Here is a 21,902-nt window from a genome sequence, read left to right as displayed (position 1 = left end):
TGATAGTAGATCCTATTTATATTTGTACATATATCACACAAATCCATACAGAATTTTTATTTCAAACATGCCTGTTTTCTGTTACAAGAAAACCCTTTGAGACAAATGTCATTTAAATGTAAGACATTTAATTAGTGGCTTTTTGTCACATTTCATGACAGTTCTCTAGACATAATAAAAAATTCTCAGTAAAAACTGCTTAATTTTTTTGTTAAGATTTTTATTTATTTATTTATTTGACGGAGAGAGAGAGAGAGACCACAAGTAGGCAGAGAGGCAGACAGAGCGAGAGGGAGAACCAGGTTCCCCGCTGAGCAGAGAGCCCGGTGCAGGACTCGATCTCAGGATTCTGAGATCATGACCTGAGCTTAAGGCAGAGGCTTAACCCACCGAGCCACCCAGCCACCCGCAAACTGTGTAATTGTTAAATGTGTTGATTCTTTGAATAAGCAATACAAAAACTAACCGTTACTATGCAAGGATTTACCTGTAAGTAGTTTTTTTTGACCTTCTGTATAAGAGTGCCAGAGACGAAAGATGTATTTTTGAAGTCTGAAATTGTCATATTCCCTAGCTTTTTCCATCTTTTCAGCCAGTTCATCTTCACTTATAAGAGGTATTGCTATGTCTCTCCATGTGCTATAGGCAGTAAATACAGAAAAATAGTATTTTGATAATATCAGTGGCAATACCTTCCTAATAAATGGAGAGGGAGAAGGAGTAACAATACCTCCTGTATTGCTTCAAATACCACAGAATAGAAAGAAATTGTTCGATTATTGTTACTGTTCTAGCTACTTCTTGTGTTTCCTTTGAGCTTGTACTTCCCTTTGCTATATTTCTAAAACCCAGTAAAGGTCTGAAATTCGGAAGGTATTTTTCATAACCTGGTTTTTTTCAAAACCCATTTAGAGGCAAAACTAGACCTGACCTAAAGTAATTTTACTTCAGGGTGCCTGGGTGGCTCAGCTGGTTGAACATCCAGCTCTAGATTTCTAGCAAAACTAGACCTGACCTAAAGTAATTTTACTTCGGGGCGCCTGGGTGGCTTGGCTGGTTGAACATCCAGCTCTAGATTTCAGCTCTAGATTTCAGCTCAAGTCATGACCTTTGGGTCCTGGGATCAAGCCTCACAACAGGCTCTACACTCAGTAGATTCTCTCTCCTTCTCCCTGCTCCCCTCGCACTCTCTCTCTCTCTCTAAAATAAATAAATAAATCTTAAAAGTAAACAAATAAAAATTAAAAACCTAAAGTAATTTTGCATCAAAAATTCTCTGGACTTGACACATAGCTATTTGTAGTCTTTTTAAAATTTCATTTCATAGACATTTCATTTTATATCCATATATAACATATATAATAGAAATACTAATATGCTGCCACAGACACCACTGAAGATGTTATATAATACATAGAATGTGTAGAAATTACCTCTGTAAAATTTTTTTAAGAAAAAGAATCTAAATTTCGAAACATATCTCCAAGGGTTTCAGATGAAGGGATTGTAGACTTACACTTCGAAAAAAAGCAATACCTTGAAGAAGTAAAGAACGCATTTTAACTAAGTAAATGCTAAATAAAAATAAAAGAAATACAGAATGCAAAATGGTGGAAACATGGTTAAATAGATAAAATCAGAATGGCCAAAAATGAGTTGTTCTTCCAATAGAGAATATTAAGAATAAAAACACAAAGGAATAGGATGCGAAAATCACATTCTTACCAAAAGTGGGTCTTTACTAAATGTCCAGTATAAAAAGTACATGCTTTTATCATCAATTCCGGAGTCATCTAAAGTAAATAAATACATTAAATAGCACACATTAGAAATAAATGGAATGCAGAGGCCAACTCCAGAAGAGACAGAGGAAAATGAGAGCAATATTTGCATTGGGCAGTAGGGAGATGGGAACAGATTAGAACTACGTGCCATTTATATATTTTGTAACTTTATTGTATATGTCCATTACCTATTTTTTAAACATTAAAATCACAACTATTATTGTCAGGTGTATTGTTAGGAATATAGAGTTGTGGGTCTGCTGGTCACCATTAAACTGAAAGAATTTACATTCTCAAGAGTATAAAATGAAATTTTCTTTAAAAAAAAAAAAAGCTTGCCTCACCAAACAGTAATAGGAAAGCCACATAAATTAAAATTTTGGAATATGCTGAAAGAGATGCAAATGAATTGATCACTTGCAACTATTCACCATAACATATGTTAACATGTGCAAACAGCTAACTGAGGATTCCTGAAATCATCTGTACCTTCTGTACCTTCTTTAATGAGTAAGATAATATCATATTAACACATTTGTTATATGTACATGGTACTGTGAAGTGCTAATGGTGTTATTTTTTCTCAGGTTATCACCACCTTCTTTGTCAAACATGTGGCCACATCTGTTTTGTTCAAATCTATACCAACTTCCCAGAACTCTGAATTCTGATTTTCAAAGACAGATGTTTTTCTCCTTTGCACACTGCTGTCAATGCTTTGTTGAGTTCACAGATAAAACACACACACACGTTAATCATGGAGCTATTTTAAGCGTATAACAAAGGCCCAACAACCCCCTGATATTCTGCCTGATGTTCAATGACATTTGGAAATCGTCAGTTTGATGGCAATTTATATGCAGATTACTCTTGTGGTGAGGGCGATCATAAATCATTGAAGTCATTTTACTAAAATGACAGAATTGTACTAAATTCTGATTTTCATAAGCGAAAGGAATCCAGATGAACAAAGTAGAAATATTGGGGATATCACAGCAAGGTAGAGCTAAAACCAGGAAAGGAAGGAAATGGCAGAAGTAAAGACAAATTTCATCTACAATACGATTTTCTTGCTCTGCCATTAGCCGCTAAATTTCCTAAGATTAAACTTTTTTCTCTAGAAGTTATAACCTGGAAAGAACTATATAAATATCTACAGCAAATGGCATAGTTCATTTAAAAATGAGCATATTACATGATCAAATGAATAAAAACAAAAATTATTCAGCCAGGAACTCTTGAACTCGAGTTTTCTAATAATCAACTCTTTAAATCAGCATAAAAGTGTTTTTTTCAATTCTATTCTTGAAAGAAGGTAATGTCCTCATGAATCCACACACAGTTTATATTCTGGAAGAGTTTGTCATTCTAATATTCTTTTATCAAGAGTTCATTTCCCTAAGTTCCTTTTTTAAATTTTTTAAAAAGATTTTATTTGAGAGAGAGTGAGAGCACGAGCAGTGGGAGGGTCAGGAGGGAGAAGCCAGCTCCTCGTTGAACAGGGAAGCCCATATGGGCCTCAATCCCAGGACCCTGAGATCAGGACTTGAGCTGAAGGCAGACCCTTAACCAACAGAGCCATCCAGGCGCCCCTCCTTTCCCTAAATTCTTATTTTAATTTCACATATATTGTTCTCCAAAAAAAACAAAACAAAAACACTAATAGAATGAAAATAGCCACGGTTTTTCCTCATTGTTGGCATCCTCTTGTTTTCTCCAGAGGGAAAATAGCTTTAAGAAAGTGTCACTGGGTGCTCAACAGGGACTCTGCTTCTCCCTCTCCCACTCCTCCCCTGCTGCTGTCCTCTGTCTCTTTCTCAAATAAATAAAATCTTTTTTTTTTTTTTTAAATAAAGGAGAGAGTGTGTGTGTCAAGGCACTGACCTGCAGCAAAGGCTCAAGCCCAGGAATGCCCCACCCCCACTTGGGGCCACGCATGCATCAGCACCACTGGGGCTCAGCAGCCCCTCTGGCCAGTCTAACCCTCAGACACAGGCAGGGACACTCAGTCACATGGTTTTGCTTCCACCGTTCAACATCTTCACTACGCTCCAGCAACGTGCTACTTGAAATATTTGCATTTATTATTATTATTTATTATCATTGTATATTATTATTTATGCAATATTATTGTTGCAGTATAGTTGACATACAATTTCTATTAGTTCAGGTGTATAACAAAGTGATTTAAAAATTCTCTACATTACTCAGTGCTTACCACAACTAGTGTGGTAAACACCTGTCATCATACAAGATTTTCACAATGATATTGACTAGATTCCTTATGCTGTGCTTTTCATCTCCATGACTTACTAATTTTCTGACTCGGAGCTTATATGTCTTTTTTTTTTTTTTTTTTTGCTATTATAATAAGGAAACATTTTTATTAGAATTTCATTAGCAATAAGAAACAATTGTACTGTAGAATTCTCTCTTAATATCTCAGAATTCATAAGGGCAATAAGCCCTGCAAGTCCAAGTATACATGACTCCTACCTCATAGTTAATTTTTTTTTTAATTTTTTATTTTTTATAAACATATATTTTTATCCCCAGGGGTACAGGTCTGTGAATCACCAGGTTTACACACTTCACAGCACTCACCAAATCACATACCCTCCCCAATGTCCATAATCCCACCCCCTTCTCCCAAACCCACTCCCCCCGGCAACCCTCAGTTTGTTTTGTGAGATTAAGAGTCACTTATGGTTTGTCTCCCTCCCAATCCCATCTTGTTTCATTTATTCTTCTTCTACCCACTTAAGCCTCCATGTTGCATCTCCACTTCCTCATATCAGGGAGATCATATGATAGTTGTCTTTCTCTGCTTGACTTATTTCGCTAAGCATGATACGCTCTAGTTCCATCCATGTTGTTGCAAATGGCAAGATTTCATTTCTTTTGATGGCTGCATAGTATTCCATTGTGTATATATACCACATCTTCTTGATCCATTCATCTGTTGATGGACATCTAGGTTCTTTCCATAGTTTGGCTATTGTGGACATTGCTGCTATAAACATTCGGGTGCATGTGTCCCTTTGGATCACTACATTTGTATCTTTAGGGTAAATACCCAATAGTGCAATTGCTGGGTCATAGGGCAGTTTTATTTTCAACATTTTGAGGAACCTCCATGCTGTTTTCCAGAGTGGCTGCACCAGCTTGCATTCCCACCAACAGTGTAGGAGGGTTCCCCTTTCTCCGCATCCTCGCCAGCATCTGTCATTTCCTGACTTGTTGATTTTAGCCATTCTGACTGGTGTGAGGTGATATCTCATTGTGGTTTTGATTTGTATTTCCCTGAGGCCGAGTGATATGGAGCACTTTTTCATGTGTCTGTTCGCCATCTGGATGTCTTCTTTGCAGAAATGTCTGTTCATGTCTTCTGCCCATTTCTTGATTGGATTATTTGTTCTTTGGGTGTTGAGTTTGCTAAGTTCTTTATAGATTCTGGACACTAGTCCTTTATCTGATATGTCGTTTGCAAATATCTTCTCCCATTCTGTCAGTTGTCTTTTGATTTTGTTAACTGTTTCCTTTGCTGTGCAAAAGCTTTTGATCTTGATGAAATCCCAGTAGTTCATTTTTTCCCTTGCTTCCCTTGCCTTTTTTGCGTTGTTCCTAGGAAGATGTTGCTGCGGCAGAGGTCGAAGAGGTTGCTGCCCGTGTTCTCCTCAAGGATTTTGATGGATTCCTTTCGTACATTGAGGTCCTTCATCCATTTTGAGTCTATTTTTGTGTGTGTGGTAAGGAAATGGTCCAATTTCATTTTTCTGCATGTGGCTGTCCAATTTTCCCAGCACCATTTATTGAAAAGGCTGTCTTTTTTTCCATTGGACATTCTTTCCTGCTTTGTTGAAGATTAGTTGACCATAGATTTGAGGGTCCATTTCTGGGCTCTCTATTCTGTTCCATTGATCTATGTGTCTGTTTTTGTGCCAGTACCATGCTGTCTTGATGATGACAGCTTTGTAATAGAGCTTGAAGTCCGGAATTGTGATGCCACCAACGTTGGCTTTCTTTTTCAATATCCCTTTGGCTATTCGAGGTCTTTTCTGGTTCCATATAAATTTTAGAATTATTTGTTCCATTTCTTTGAAAAAGATGGATGGTACTTTGATAGGAATTGCATTAAATGTGTAGATTGCTTTAGGTAGCATAGACATTTTCACAATATTTATTCTTCCAATCCAGGAGCATGGAACATTTTTCCATTTCTTTGTGTCTTCCTCAATTTCTTTCATGAGTACTTTATAGTTTTCTGAGTATAGATTCTGTGTCTCTTTGGTTAGGTTTATTCCTAGGTATCTTATGGTTTTGGATGCAATTGTAAATGGGATTGACTCCTTAATATCTCTTTCTTCTGTCTTGCTGTTGGTGTAGAGAAATGCAACTGATTTCTGTGCATTGATTTTATATCCTGACACTTTACTGAATTCCTGTATAAGTTCTAGCAGTTTTGGAGTGGAGTCTTTTGGGTTTTCCACATATAGTATCATATCATCTGCGAAGAGTGATAATTTGACTTCTTCTTTGCCGATTTGGATGCCTTTAATTTCCTTTTGTTGTCTGATTGCTGAGGCTAGGACCTCTAGTACGATGTTGAATAGCAGTGGTGATAATGGACATCCCTGCCGTGTTCCTGACCTTAGCGGAAAAGCTTTCAGTTTTTCTCCATTGAGCTTATATGTCTTAATTCCCTCTGCCACTTCACATATTCCTACACACCTCACCTCTGTTAACTATCAGTTTTTTCGCTGAATGTATAACTCTGTTTTTTGTTCGTTTGTTTGTTAAACAAAAATAATTTGTTAAATTATTAATTTGTTTTTAAAAATACCATCATTTCTTCTGGGTTTTTTTGAAGTCCACATGTAAGTGAATTCATATGGCTTTTGTCTTTGTCTAACTTACTTCACTTAGCGTAACAGCCTCTCGGTCCATCTGGGTCGTCGCAAATAGCAAGATCTCATTCTTTTCAAATGGCTGGATAATATGCCTTCATATATATATGTACCACCATTTATCTTTATCCATTTATCTATTGATGGACACGGGTTGCTTCCATATTTTGGCTAGTATAAATAATTCTTCAGTAAACATAGGGGTACACATATCTTTTCAAATTAGTGTTTTCATTTTCTTCAAATAAATAATCACAAGTGGAATTAATAGATTATATGGTATTTTTAATTTTTTGCAGAACCTCTGTACTGTTTTCCACATTAGTTGCTCCAATTTACAGTCTCACCAACAGTGCACAGGGCTTCTCTTTTCTTCACATCCTCATCAACACCTGTAATTTCTTGTTTTTTTGATACTAGCCATTCTGACTGGTATGCGGTGATATCTCATTGTGGTTTTGATTTCCATTTCTCTGATGATGAGTGATGTTGAGCATCTTTTCATGCATATGCTGGCCATCTGTATGTCATTTTTGGAAAAATGTGTATTCAGATCCTCTGCCCATTTTTAATTGGAGTATTTGTGTTGTGTCTTTTGGTATTGGGTTGCACAAATTCTTTATATATTTTGGATTTTAAGCCCTATCAGGCATGTCATTTGCAAATATCTTCTCTCCTTCAGGAAGTTACCTCTCCATTTTGTTGTTCGTTTCCTTTGTTATGCAAAACTTTTTATTTTGGTGTACTCCTGGTAGTTTATTTTTGCTTTTACTTCCTTTGCCTGAGAAGACTCCATAAACATGTTGCTAAGGTTATTGTCTAAGAGATTACTGCCTATGTTTTCTCTTAGAAGTTTTATGATTTCAAGTCTCACATTTAGGTTTTTAATCCATTTTGAGTCTATGTTTGTACATGGTGTAAGAAAGTGGTTGGTTCAGTTTCATTCTTTTACATGTAGCTGTTCAGTTTTCCCAAAACCATTTGTTGAGGAGACTGTCTTTTCCCCATTGTACATCCTGCTCTCTATACTATACTTTCATGGTTCATTTCTATAGTTTGTATATTCCTGCCTCCTTTGTCACAGTTTGACAGTATAACTGTGGGTTTATTTATGGACTCTCTATCCTATTCCCTTTATCTATGTGTCTACGTTTGTGCCAGTACCATACTGTTTTGATTGCAATAGCTTTGTAATATATCTTAAAATCTGACATTGTGGTACTTCCAGCTTTGCTCTTTCCCAAGATTGCTTTGGCTATTCAAGGTCTTTTGTGGTTCCATACAAATTTAGTATTACTCCAGTTTTGTTTAAAAAAAAAAATGCTGTTTGTACTTTGATAGAGATTGCATTGACTGTAGATTTCTTTGACTATTATGGACATTTGAAGATTACTTCTTCCAGTCCATGAGCATGGTATGTCTTTCTATCTGTGTCATCTTCAATTTCTTTCATTGATGTCTTATAGTTTCCAGAGTATAAGTCTTTCACCTCCTGGGTTAAGTTTATTTATAGGTTGTTTATTCTTTTGATGCAATTGTAATTAGAGTTGTTTTATTATTATTATTATTTCTCTTTCTGCTACTGTGTTAATATACTGTATATACAAATGCAACAGATTTCTCTATATTAATTTTCTATCCTGCAACTTTAGTGAATTCATTTATTAATCCTAATATTGTTTTGGTGGAGTCCTGTGGTTTTCTACATATAGTATGATGGCATCTGCAAACAGTGACAGTTTAACTTCTTCCTCACCAATTTGGATGCCTTTTATTTCTTTCTCTAGTCTGATTGCTGTGGCTAGGACTTTCAGTACTTTGCTGAATAAAAGTAGTGAAAGTAGATATCTTTGTCTCTTTCCTGATCTTAGAGAATTGGCTTTCAGTTTTCACCACTGAGTATGTAGCTGTGGGTTTTTCATATATAGCCTTTATTATGTTGAGGGATGTTTCCTGTATACCCAGTTTGTTGACAGTTTTATAATAAATAGATATGTATTTTGTCAAATACTTTTGCATCTATTGAGATAATCATGTGGTTTTTATCCTTCTTCTTGTTAATGTGATGCATCATTATTTATTTGTTTATTTATTTATTTGACAGACAGGGATCACAAGTAGGCAAAGAGATAGGCAGAGAGAGAGCGGAGGAAGCAGGCTCCCCACTGAGCAGAGAGCTCGATGTGGGGCTCCATCCCAGGACTCTGGGACCTGAGCCGAAGGCAGAGGCTTTAACCCACTGAGCCCACCAGGCACCCCTGTGATGCATCATTTTGATTGATTTGCTAAGATTGCATCCCTAGAATAAATCCCACTTGATTGTAGTGATCGATCCCTTGAATGTAAGACTGAATTAGGTTTGCTAATATTTTGTTAAGGACTTTTGCATGTATGTTCCCCAGGAATATTGGCCTGTAGTTTTCTCTTTTTGCAGTGTCTTTGTCTGGTTTTGGTATCAGATTAATGTTGGTCTCATAGAATGAATTTAAAGCATTCTTTCTTTTTCTACTTTCTGGAATAGTTTGAGAAGGATAGGTATTAAGTCTTCTCTAAATGTGTGGTAGTATTCACCTAAAAAGCCACTAGTCCTGGACTTCCATTAGTTGAGAGTTTTGGGGTAATTGATTCAATTCAATTTCATTACTAGTACTTAGTCTATTCAAGTTTGCTATTATTTTCTGATTCAGTTTTGGGAAGTTGTATGTTTCTAGGAATTTGTCCATTTCTTCCAAATTGTCCAATATTTTGGCATATAATCTTCATAATATTCTCTTATATCCTTCATATTTCTGTGATGTTTGTTGTTATTTCTCCTTCCATTTCTAAAAATATTTACTTGCATCCTCTTTTTTTCTTAATGAAACTTGCTAAAGATTGATCAGTTTTGTTTAGCTAGTCAAAGAACCAGCTCTTGCATTCATTGATCTTTTCTTTTTTTTTTTTTTTAAAGATTTTATTTATTTATTTGACAGACAGAGATCACAAGTAGGCAGAGAGGCAGAGAGAGAGAGAGAGAGGGCAGCAGGCTCTCTGCTCTGCAGAGATGCGGGGCTCGATCCCAGGACCCTGAGATCATGACCTGAGCGGAAGGCAGCGGCTTAACCCACTGAGCCACCCAGGCGCCCCCATTGATCTTTTCTATTGATTTTTTTTTTACTCTCTCTCTCATTTATTTCTGTTCAAATCTTTATTATTTCTTCCTTCTACTAATTTGGACTTTGGTTTTGTTAGTCTTCTTTTTTTGTTGTTCTTTTCGGTATAAAGTTAGGTTGTTTATTTAAGATTTTTCTTGTTTCTTGAGGTAGGTCTATATTATTGTAAATTTTTCTCTTGGAACTACTTTTGGTGTATCCCAAAGATTTTGCACCATTGTTTTTCCATTTTCGTTTGTCTCTATGTATTTTTTTGGTTTTTTTTTAATATTTTATTTATTTATTTGACAGAGAGATCACAAGTAGGCAGAGAGGCAGGTGGGGGAGGGTGGGAAGCAGGCTCCTCGCTGAGCAGAGAGCCCAGTCTGGGGCTGGTTCCCAGGACCCTGGAATCATGACCTGAACCGAAGGCAGAGGCTTTAACCCACTGAGCCACCCAGGCACCCTTATTTTTTTATTTCTAATTTGATTTCTTCTTTGACCTATTGCTTCTTTAGTAACACAATGTTTAGCCTCCATGTGTTTGTGTTTTTTCCAGGTTTTCTTTTCTTGTAACAGACTTCTAGTTTCATATCATTGTGATTAGAAAAGATGCTTGATATGATTTCAATCTTCTTAAACTTATTAAAGTGGCATATTATTTATCCTAGAGAATGTCCCATGTGTTTTTGAAAAGAATGTGTATTCTGTTGTTTTTGGTTGAAACGTTCTGTCTATATCTCTTGAGTTCATCTGGTCTAATGTATTGGTTAGAGCCACTGTTTCCTTATGGATTTTTCTGTCTGGATGATCTATCAATTAATGTATGTGAGGTGTTAAATTCCCCTAATATTACTGGCAATCTCCCTTTATGTCTGTTAATGTTTGCTTTATGTATTTAGTATTTATGTATGTTGTGTGCATAATATTTACAATAGCATTCCCTGGTTGGATTGATCCTTTTAGCGTTGTGTAAAGCCCCTCTTTTTGTTGTTGTTCTTCTTATTGTTCTTGTTGTTGTTGTTGCAGTATTAGTTTAAAGTCTATTTTGTCTGATACAAGTATTGCGACCCTGGTTTTTATTTTGTTTTGTTTTTCACTTCCATTTGCATGGAATATCTTTTTACAGCCCTTTACTTTCCATGGGTATATATCTTTAGGTCTAAACTGAATCTTTTGTAGGCAGAATATTGAGGGATCCTAGTTTTTTATCCATTTGGTTGCACTATTTTTTTATTAATCGGTGCATTAATCCATTTACATTTAAAGTGATTATTGATATGTATGTACTTATTGCCATTTTGTTAATTGTTTTCTAGTTGTGTTTGTAGTTATTCTCTATTCCTCTCTTCTCTTGCTTTCTTTCCTTATGGTTTGATGTCTTTCTTTAGTGTTATGCTTGGATTTTTTTCTCTTTACTTTTTGTGTATCTATTACAGACTGTTGATTTGTGGTTACCACGAGGTTCATATAAAGCACTGTATGCATATAACAGTCTATAGGAAGGTGATGAGGCTTAAGTTTGAACACATTCTGAAAGCACTGAATTTTTACTCCCCCATTCACGTTTTATGCATCTCACATCATATTTTACATCTTTTTACTTTGTGTATTCCCTGACTAATTATAGATATAATTGATCTTACTACTTTTGTGTTTTAACTCCATATTGGCTTTATAAATAATTAATCTACTATCTTTATTATATGTTTCTTTTACTAGTGAAATTTTTTCTTTTCCTAATTTTCTTACTTCTAGGCATGGTCTTTTCTTTCTAAGTAAAGAATTCCATTTAACATTTCTTGTAAGAGTGGTTTAGTGGTGATGAACTCCTCTAAGTTTTATTTAGCTAGGTAGCTTTTAACTCACTTTCAATCGAATGATAATTTTGCCAGGTAGAGTATTCTCGGTTGTAGTGTTTTTCCTTCAGCACTTAGAATATTTCATGCTATTTTTTTCTGACCTACAAAGTTTCTGCTAAAAAATCAGCTGTTAACCTTATGGATTGTTTCTGGCATGTAACTGTTTGATTTCTCCTTCTATATTTGAGGTTTTCTTTTCACTTTTACATTTTACCATTTTAATTATTATGTGTCTTCGTGTGGAATTCTTTGGGTTCATCTTCTTTGAGGATCTCTTTGCCTCCTAGACCTGGATGTCTATTGCCTTCCCCCAGGTTAGGTAAGTTGCAGCTATTATTTCTTCAAATAAATTTTTTACCCCTTTCTTTCTTCTCTTTCTGGGATCCCTATAATGTAAATGTAGTTATATTTGATGATGTTGCAGAGGTCTCTTAACTTATTTGCATCTCTATTATTCTTTTTCTTTTTGCTATTCAGCTTTGTTCCTTCCCACTACCCAGTCCTCTGTTGACTGGGTTCCTGATCCTTCTTATCTTTATTTTTATTTTTATTTTTTTGGAAAGGGAGAGCATGAGTTAGGGAGAGGGACAGAGGGAGAGAGAGAATCTTAAGAAGGCTCCATGACCAGCAAAAGCCCCAATATAGGGCTTGATCCTATGACCCTGAGATCATGACCTAAGCCAAAATCTAGAGTCAGACACTTAACGAACTGAGCCACCCAGGTGCCCCATTGACCCATTTTTCTGCATCATTTAATCTGATGTTGATTCCCTCTAGTGTATTTTTCATCTCAATTATTATGTAATTCAGCTCCGACTGGTTTTTGTATTTCTTATCTCTGTTGAAGTCCTCATTGAGTTTACTCACTCTTCTGTCCAGTCCAGTAAGTATCTTATGATCATTATTTTGGTCTTTATTAAGTGTATTGCTTATCTCATGTTGTTTAGCTCTTTTTCTGTGATTTTTGTCTTCTTATTTCATTTGGGACATATACCTCCATCTCCCCCATTTTGTCTAACTCTCTGTATCTGTTTCTATGTATTAAGTAGTTCAGCTATGTCTCCTGGTCTTGAAAGTTGTGGTCCTATGGTGCAGTTCTTTGGTGCGTGGTATTGCAGTCCCCCTATACACCAGAACCAAGTGTTCCAGGGGTGTCCCCTGTATAGGCTGCATGTGTCTTCCTATTGCTATGGACACACTGGTGAGTCAGACTGGTCCTCAGCCTGGATCTCTGCGATTAGTTTCTGTGATAGCTGTGGACGCACTGACAAGCAGGTCTTGTTTCTTATGCAGCCAACTCAAAGGCCCTGCTGAAGAAATGGCTGAGCTGATGGGCTGGTGTGTGGCATTATCTCCCCATGTCTACAGGGCAAGAGTCACTTTGGAGAGGGACTGGTTCTAGCCAGTACTGCCTGCCAGGTATGACAGAGTTGGAGCCACTTTGAAGGAACACCTCCCAAGGTAGGTGGATTGTATAGTGTGGGGCTAAAAGAGAATGCCAGGGCAGCAGTCCTAGTAATCAAGAGATGGAGAGCATTAGAATAGGCTCCCCCAAGCAGGCAGCTATCTAGGCTGGGGGAGGGCAAGAAAAATGGCTCCCCCTAGCACTTTTGCTCCCAAAGAACTCTCCCGTAGATCCCTGCCCTTCCAACACATGCCCTAAAGTTAGTCAATAAATCTCCTTCATATATATCCCAAGCACTTTTCAAATTTCTGTAACTGGGGGCACCTGGGTGGCTCAGTGGGTTAAAGCCTCTGCCTTCAGCTCAGGTCATGATCCATGGTACTACGATCAAGCCCCACATCAGCCTCTTGCTCAGTGGGGAGTCTCCTTCCTCCTCTCTCTCTGCCTGCCTCTCTGCCTACTTGTGATCTCTGTCTGTCAAATAAATAAATAAAATCTTTAAAAAAAAAAATTTCTGTAACTGTGCTGTGTTTCCACAGAGTCATTTAGTATCCTGGATCTTTAAGGGTAGAGACTTGGTTTCCTACCACCAACCCCCCAAGCTCTCTTAGGGCTAAGCCAGCCCTGCTGATTTTTAAAGCTCCCAGAGTTAAGTCCCACTGATTTTCAAAGCCAGGTGTTATGGGGACTCATCTTCCCAGTGTGAGTCGCCAGGGCCAGTGGTGCCTGGTATGGGGTCTGATCCCCTCACTCCTCCATGCTTCTGGAGTCCCTCCCATTTGTGGTTCATTTGGTTCTCTTCTCAAGAGTTTGGTTCTTGACCACATCTCTACCCCTCCTAACCTTTTTGATGTGGACTTCTCTCTGCAAGATATGATCTGCCAGTCTTCATCTTATTTTCAAAGTTAGTTGCAATATATGTAGCAGCTATTGACTCGGTGTGTGATGAGCTCAGGGTCCTGCTGTTCCACCATCTTCCCCACTGCCCTCTATTCTTGATAGCAGCTGTATATTAGTTAGCTGCTAGTGATTAGAAAATATTCTTTCTCTCACTTTTTTATTCCAGCTGATAGGATTGCACGGAGTAGGAGCTCAACAAATATGTATGGACTGAATTCCTTGGAAATTAGCAATTCTCTGCCATCTGGCTTCTAAAAATGGAGATTAAAGGATTCAGGCAATGACCATGCAGAAGTTGCTGGATAAAAAGCAAGTTGGCATTGATATAAAGGGCCTCACAGTGAGCACTCTGTTTCCAAGCTGTAACAGACCACTCTCCCCAATTTTCCAGAAGGACTGCTACACACAGACTGAGTGATAACTGAAGAGAAGGAGAAGGAGAGAAAGGTGCATCTTTATATAATTTCTGAGAATCCAGTAATATTATAAGATTAGTTATGAGTCTGGAAATAAAAGGAAAAATTCTGCCATGGGAGATGGTTTCTAAAGTTAGAGTGGGAACATCTCAATAACGAATTAATTGCAAAAGAATTTTGTCAGCATTTAGTTAGAATGTGACACTGCTCTTTTCTTTTAGACTGGTGGCCCCTTCTCCAGAGGCCAATTAGAATCTCCTGTGAACCTCTGTAAACTGCTCATGCTCATTCCCCACCTCTTTAGGAATTATCACTGTGGTGAGTTGCTATTACTACTGAGAATATGTCTTATCCCTTGTGGTATGGCCCTCTGTTTTAAACTGAGTTCCAACAGCATACAATATGACTCAAGGAAAATAACTCAACCTAACACCCTAGTTTCAGGGAAACATTTTTATAGTTTGGAAGAAAAATAAAATCACAATAGTAATCTCTTTTTTAAAAGATGCTACCTGTAGCATATTACAACTCAGCCTTAAAAATATCTTATTAAAAAAATTTCAAACTTTCAGAGAATTAGAATGAATACTTAATACCCATAGTCTACATTTAACATTGTCAACAATGTTTTTGAAGTATATAAAGTATACAAGCCAAATTTTTTAGTACCTATTTCTAAAATATAACCACATTTTCTTCACAACCACAACTGTGTTATCCCAACTGAGACAATTAATAATTGTTTAATATCATCTATTACCCAACTCTCTGGAATTGTTCCCCCAAATATCTTAAGTAGTTAGTTTGTTCAAATTAGGGTCTAAACAAGGACTGCATGTTAACACTGATGATTCAGTTGATACGAAAACTATCCCACTTTTTTCTTTGTTCTCCTTCTCTGTATTTTTCAATGTTTAATGACTATGAAGGGCAAATAAGGCATGGTCCCAGACTAAATCAGATGAATTCAGTATCTGGGTGTCTTTAATGTATTTTTACAGAAAAAGTTCTAGAAACCAATTTAAATGTTTTTGTTTTGAATTTGTTTTGATGAGAGGCTGAAGAAGGAGTTTGAGTCTATCATCTGAAAGAATGACTGGAATGCAGGAGGTGTTGGGGAGGTTGCTATAGCATTGGTCTCAGCCCCATGGATTGGGGGTCAGAGCCTTAAGGAAAAAGAAACTGCAGGGAAAATCCCAAAGAACTGTTCTTATGAGGCACTTGGCACTATTTGTGTGACACAAAATGAGAGAAGACATTTCCTCCACTTCTCTTCAGCACACACAGCACCATGCCATCAACTTTTGTCTAACTCTGAAGTTCTGAAAATTTGAAATAACTTAATAAAAATATTACAAAAGTCTTACGTTACAGCAAATTTTGAAATAATGCAATCCCTCCAATTAAAATTTAATCAAAAGCATTTCTCTCCAAAGCTACTGGGAACATGGATATTTTGAGCTCTTGCCACATAGTGGTACCATTTTGGCAGGCAAACAGTTGTGGAATTAGTCTTAAAGTACAAGTTTGGTTTAAGGTCTTCATAAAAGTATGTCTTTCAAACAGTGTGACCACCGGATATGTTTTGAGTAGAGCAACAGTCCAGAGAAAGGAGCACTATTTTGGCACATTAAAGATTTGTGGTTGAAGACGCCTCAGTCTCCACCTCCACCTTCAGGGCTCTCCAGAAGGCAACAGCCTCAGTGCTGAGGGTCACCTTCAGGCAACTAAATGGGCTTGGGGAAGCCAAGGGGAATTCTTGAATTCACACTGGAGAGCTTTGGAATTCCCAAATACAATTGGTTGGAATTTTAAGGGGAAACCAACCACTTAGATTTTGAAGATAGGGACTAGAGGCACTGAAATTTGGAATATTACTATCAACTTTGTTCTCCTTGTATCCTAGGCTGGTGAGGCCTGGTGAAATTTTGTAATAAATGAAAAAATAATGAAATACCAGCACCAACCATGAATGCTAACTGACAAATAATACTGAATTTATGGTTCTTTAGTGGCAGCAGTAATTGGTCCCCCTTAACTTTTAACTTTGTTAAATATTGTCCATTTATTACATCTGAGAAAACTGATGTGTTTACATAATGCCAATAGAAGAAAAATGTTTTACCTCTATAATATTTGAAATACCTACTATAATAATAGGTAAGAACCAAACAAATCTGGTAAGAACCAAACAAAAAATAAATGTAAATCATTGAATTCATATTACAATTTTTGTTTTTTAGTGTATTATAACAAACTTTTTCTTCTGGTAGGCAATTCCTTTTTTTGCTCGGTTAATCCTTGAACTGAGAGATCATACATTAAATTACCTTAACATATCTCATCATATTTTAAAGTACCGTGTCTTTACTTCATTGATGAGCTTCATTACTATCTCATATAACATCATTCTAGAATAATGCTAGCAATGTAGTATGGGATTTGCTATGGATTGGATGTTTATGTCCGCTAAAATCGGTAATGTTGAAACCCAATCTCCAATGTGATAGCATTTGGAGGTGGGGCCTTTGGGAGATGATTAGCCCATGAAGGTGGAGCCCTTATGAACCAATCGGTGTGTTTATAAGACACTCCAGGGGGCTTCCTCACCCCTGCTGCTCTAAGACGAAATAGCAAGAAGTTGGCAGGTAATGAACCAGGGGCTGGGCTCTCACCAGACATAGAATCTGCCAGCACCTTGATCTTGGACCTCCCAGCCTCCCGAACTGGAGAAACAGACTTCTGTTGTTTATAACAGCTATATTTTGCTACAGCACCCTGAATAGACCGAGACACGGTTTATAAATACATATTGAATGCATTACTTCAAATCCCTCCCGACTCTGGTTTTTTTTTTTTTCTATAGACTGGAAAAGTTCAAAGAAATAACAAAAATACTAAAAAGAAACCACGTCTTTAATGCAGAAGTGAGCAGTGTCTGACAGTACATGACATGCTATAAACTGTTGGATTTTTCATGAGTGATTTTCTTAGATTTTTTTATCTTTTGCAAATTATTGAAACAGTCTTTAATGCCCAAGGGGGTTCTTATGCCTGGAGACAAACATTGACTGATATTTGTATTTTAGGGTTCTATTTAATAAACACTTATCTAAATAAATGCAACTTTGAAAAATCAATTTCCTAAACATGTAAATGTTTATTACAAATTTTATGTAAAGTACCTGAAACAATTTAAACAAAATTAAAAACTTACAAAAACGTTCTTTAGAACTCTCAAATGCCATACATAGCAGACAAGCATACAAAAATGCCCTATCATCAGCTATTATTACTTACTTTACGCTTAAATTCATCTTAACATAAACAATGTGAATCCAGGTCATCTCTTCATCATTTCACACCTTCACTATTTTTACTCCTTCCAGGTTACGGCAATACTTAGCTTGATGCCTTCTCAAGAAAGAGTAATCAACCAAATTTTAAAAGAAAAAGGATATCTTGCAAACCAGCAAGGATACAGGATGTGATTATCAACCAGTTGATTCTCATCTGGGGCCCAGGATCTGCCTGCCTCTCCCAGATGATTAAAACCCTCACCACTGGGGTCATCGGGTTAGGTTTCCTTTTCATAGTTCACCAGTAAGACACTTAAGTCCACATCTTTCTTTTAGGTTTTAGGGTTTTATTACACAGTGCTCCCTATGATAGAATCATTCTAAAATTCATAGCATTATTTTCAAAGGGAGCAATCTCAAGGACACCAGGGTAGCTCAATTGGTTATGTCTGCCTTCTGCTTAGGTCATGATCCCAGGGTCCTGGAATGGAGTCCCACATTGTGCTCCCTGCTCAGCGGGGAGCCTGCTTCTCCCTCTGCCTCTGCCTGCTGCTCCCCCTGCTTGTGTTCTCTCTCTCTGTCAAATAAATAAATAACATCTTCAAAAAATAATAAAATAAAAAATAAAAGGGAACAATCTCTAGGACATGTTAAGTGAGAAAAGCAAGAAGCAGAAGGCTACACATCATCTGCTACTTCAATATAAGAAGTTGAAGGGGAGGAGAATACAGTGTATTTGCTCATACTTTTCAAAAGGAAACGATGAAAAAACTATATAGAGAAATTTAAAACTACTAAAATCCCTTAGAAAAAGGGATGGAATAGGTAAGAGAAAAGGTAGGTATAGAAGCAATACTTTTCAGAATACTGATTTTATTGTTTTGATTTTGCTGCCATGTACTATTATACATAACTGGAAAAGCATAGTTATATCAAAGAGGGAAAAAGATGACTATCAGCACAAAGAATTATTTTGGGTAACAAAAAATGTATTATTTTTACTGAAAATATTTCGTAGGATATATATATCTTAAGGACAAAAAGAATTGGGGTTTTTTTGGAATTGCATACTTTTCTTAAACTGCATTCAGTGGGTTTTTTGGTTTTCATTTTAAATATTTATGTATTTTGAGAGAGTTGGGGGGATGTTGGGGCAGAGAAAGAGGGAGAAGAAGACTCCCCCCAGAGCAGGGAGCCCAATGCAGGGCTCACTCCCAGGGCCCCAGGATCATGACCTGAGCCCAAGGCAGACACTTAACCAACTGAGCCACCCAGGCACCCCTGCATTCAGTGGTTTTATTGTTAGTGGTCTTGTAGTATTGTTATTACAAAACAGTTATGTCTGTGTTGTAAGATGAAACTAATAAGCAATTACATTACTGTCTATAGGAATGAAGATTCATAAAAAGCAGGTTGACCAGACTACTGGGCGTCCCCCCATGCAATGCCCATAACACCCCCTATGCAGCTACTCTTGTCAACAAGAGGAAAAAAGAAAAAAAGAACCTGAATATCAAGTCTGTTGATCTAACTAAAAACTTGTAGTAAATACAAGAAACAGAGCAAATGAAATAATGCCAGAGGAAACAATGAGAGTGTGGGACATTTTACAAGACAAATGATGTTTTCCTCAATAAAGAAGTGGCATGGGAAGTAGGGAAGATTAATTACAGTTAATTACAAGAGGCATTTGATCTGACACCCGAGTGCCATGTAGACCCTCCATGGATTCCAATTTGACAGACCCATGTGTAAAAAAGGCATTTTTTTTTTAAAGATCTTATTTATTTACTTGACAAACAAGATGACAAGTAGGCAGAGAGGCAGGCAGAGAGAGAGGAGGAAACAGGCTCCCTGCTGAGCAGAGAACCTGATGTGGGGTTCAATCCCAGGACCCTGGTATCATGACCTAAGCCAAAGGCAGAGGCTTTAACCCATGGAGCCCCTCAGGCGCCCCTAAAAAAGGCATTTTTGAGACAATTTGGGAAACTCAAATATGGGCTGAATATGGGGGGGGGAAATATATATATATATAGAATCAGCCTGATGTGGTGTTCAGGAATTATTACTAATTTCATTACACAGAAGATGGCACTGGGCTGTGCTCTCTAAACATGTTCTTTTTTGTTAGAGTACATATTGATGCATTTACTGGTAAAATAATATAATTCCTGGGATTGGCTTTCTAATACTTCAGCAAAAAGGGAGGAGGGGCAAAGGGAGAATGATTAACAAGATTGGCAAAATTATTGATTATTGTTTAAGCTGGATGAGGGGGGATCATTATGGTGTTCTTTTTGTGTGTTGTGTTTCCATTTTTCCATAATGAAAAGAGTTTTTAAATGTTATAGATGACTTTTCTTCTTGTAATTAGTACGCATCTGGAGATTTCATTTCCTAAGCAATGAGAATCAAGTCTGTGAAGTTAGTTTCCTCCTGACAATGGTGGATTCTTTCATCTTGGAACACACAGACAAAATATCTTTCTATTTGCTATTATGAGAACAGTTCCTACTTTTCTGTAACTATGTGCCTTACTCACAGTTTCCTTCTGTGTTTGCACAAACAGAAACAAACACATAGTTATAAATAGCCATATGCAGGCGGTCCTTGCAGGACAGTGTCCTGACAGATCATAAAAATGATTTCACACTGAAAGCATACAAAATAATCTTAATAATTGGAACAATTACAATTGTTTGTGATCTTTAAAATGTTTTGTCAAGCTACATACAGGAAAATGAAACTTGAGCATTCACTTACACCATACTCAAAGATAAACTCTAAATGGAGGAAAGACCTCAATGTGAGACAGGAATCCATCAAAATCCTAGAGGAGAACATAAGAAATAACCTCTTCAACATCGGCCACAGCAACTTCTTTCAAGACAGCAACTTCTTTGGTTGTCTCCAAAGGCAAGGGAAACAAAAGTGAAAACGAACTTCTGGAACTTCATCAAGATCAAAAGCTTCTGCATAGCAAAGGAAATAGTCAACAAAACAAAGAGACAACCATGGAATGGGAGAAGATATTTGCAAATGACACTACAAAGGGCTGATATCCAAGATCTATAAAGAACTCCTCAGATTCAACACACACAAACAGATAATCACATCAAAAAATGGGCAGAAGACATGAACAGACACTTCTCCAAAGAAGACATACAAATGGCTAACAGACACAGGAAAAAACAACATCATTAGCCATCAAGGAGATTCAAATCAAAACCACATTGAGATACCACCTTACACCAGTTAGAATTGACAAGATAAGACACAACAAATGGTGGAGAGGATGCAGAGAAAGGGGAACTCTCTTACACTCTTGATAGGAATGCAAGCTGGTACAGCCACTTTGGAAAACAGTGTGGAGGCTCCTCAAAAAGCTAAAAATAGAGCTACCCTATGGCCCAGCAACTGCACTACTGGGTATTTACCTCAAAGATACAGGTCTAGTGAAAGGAAGGACCACATGCACCCCAGTGTTCATAGAAGCAATGTCCACAATAGCCAAACTATGGAAAGAACCAAGATCCCCTTTAGTAGAGAGTGCATAAAGATCTCCATATATACAATGGAATATTACTCAGCCATCAGAAAGGATGAATACCCAATATTTGCATCAACATGGACGGAACTGGCGGAGGTTATTCCAAATGAAATAAGTCAAACAGAGAAAGACAATTATCATATGGTTTCACTTATTTGTGGAACATAAGGAATAGCATGGAGGACATTAGGAGAAGGAAGGGAAAAACAAAGGGGGGAAATCAGAGAGGGGAGAGGAACCATGAGAGACTATGGACTCTGGAAATCAAACTGAGGGTTTTAGAGGAATGGGAATGGTGGTGTGGGGATGGGTTAGCCCAGCGATGGGTATTAAGGAGGGCACATATTGCATGGATCATTGGGAGTTATATGCAAACAATGAATCACGGAACACTACATCAAAAACTAATGATGTACTGTATGGTGACTAACATAATATAGTAAAAAAATTATAAAGAAAAAAAATGTTTTGTCAAAACATTAAAAACTCTCTTACCAGCAATTATAGCTGTATAAGAAACTGTATGGGAAAGAAAATGGAAAAAAAAAAAAAACCAACAAAGCTGATATTTGCTATACTGTAATTGAAAATATTGGAAACTTTAGGGATTAAAGTATTTTTTGTAAAAAAATTTTTTCATTTTTCTCT

At 37.0% G+C, this 21,902-nt stretch overlaps 1 protein-coding gene and 1 long non-coding RNA gene across 2 annotated transcripts in view; one reads left to right on the top strand and one right to left on the bottom strand.

The window, feature by feature from the left end:
- Positions 1–21,902, bottom strand: part of FBXL13 (F-box and leucine rich repeat protein 13) — a 248,478-nt gene that overhangs the window by 208,701 nt on the left and 17,875 nt on the right. The window contains exons 4-5 of the mRNA XM_004739587.3: positions 1,726–1,793; positions 488–639 (exon numbers count right to left, since the gene is read on the bottom strand). Coding sequence (XP_004739644.1) covers positions 488–639; positions 1,726–1,793 — 220 coding nt within the window. The remainder of the gene's footprint in view (positions 1–487; positions 640–1,725; positions 1,794–21,902) is intronic.
- Positions 1–21,902, top strand: part of LOC106006619 — a 58,556-nt gene that overhangs the window by 30,799 nt on the left and 5,855 nt on the right. The gene's annotated exons all lie outside the window — the stretch shown is intronic.

This window comes from Mustela putorius, unplaced genomic scaffold (genome assembly GCF_011764305.1).
Source record: "Mustela putorius furo isolate JIRA1106 unplaced genomic scaffold, ASM1176430v1.1 tig00003845_pilon_pilon_pilon, whole genome shotgun sequence".
NCBI classification, from domain to species: domain Eukaryota; kingdom Metazoa; phylum Chordata; class Mammalia; order Carnivora; family Mustelidae; genus Mustela; species Mustela putorius.
Note: the sequence above shows the minus strand (reverse complement) of the source record. Positions and strands in the feature narration are given on the sequence as shown.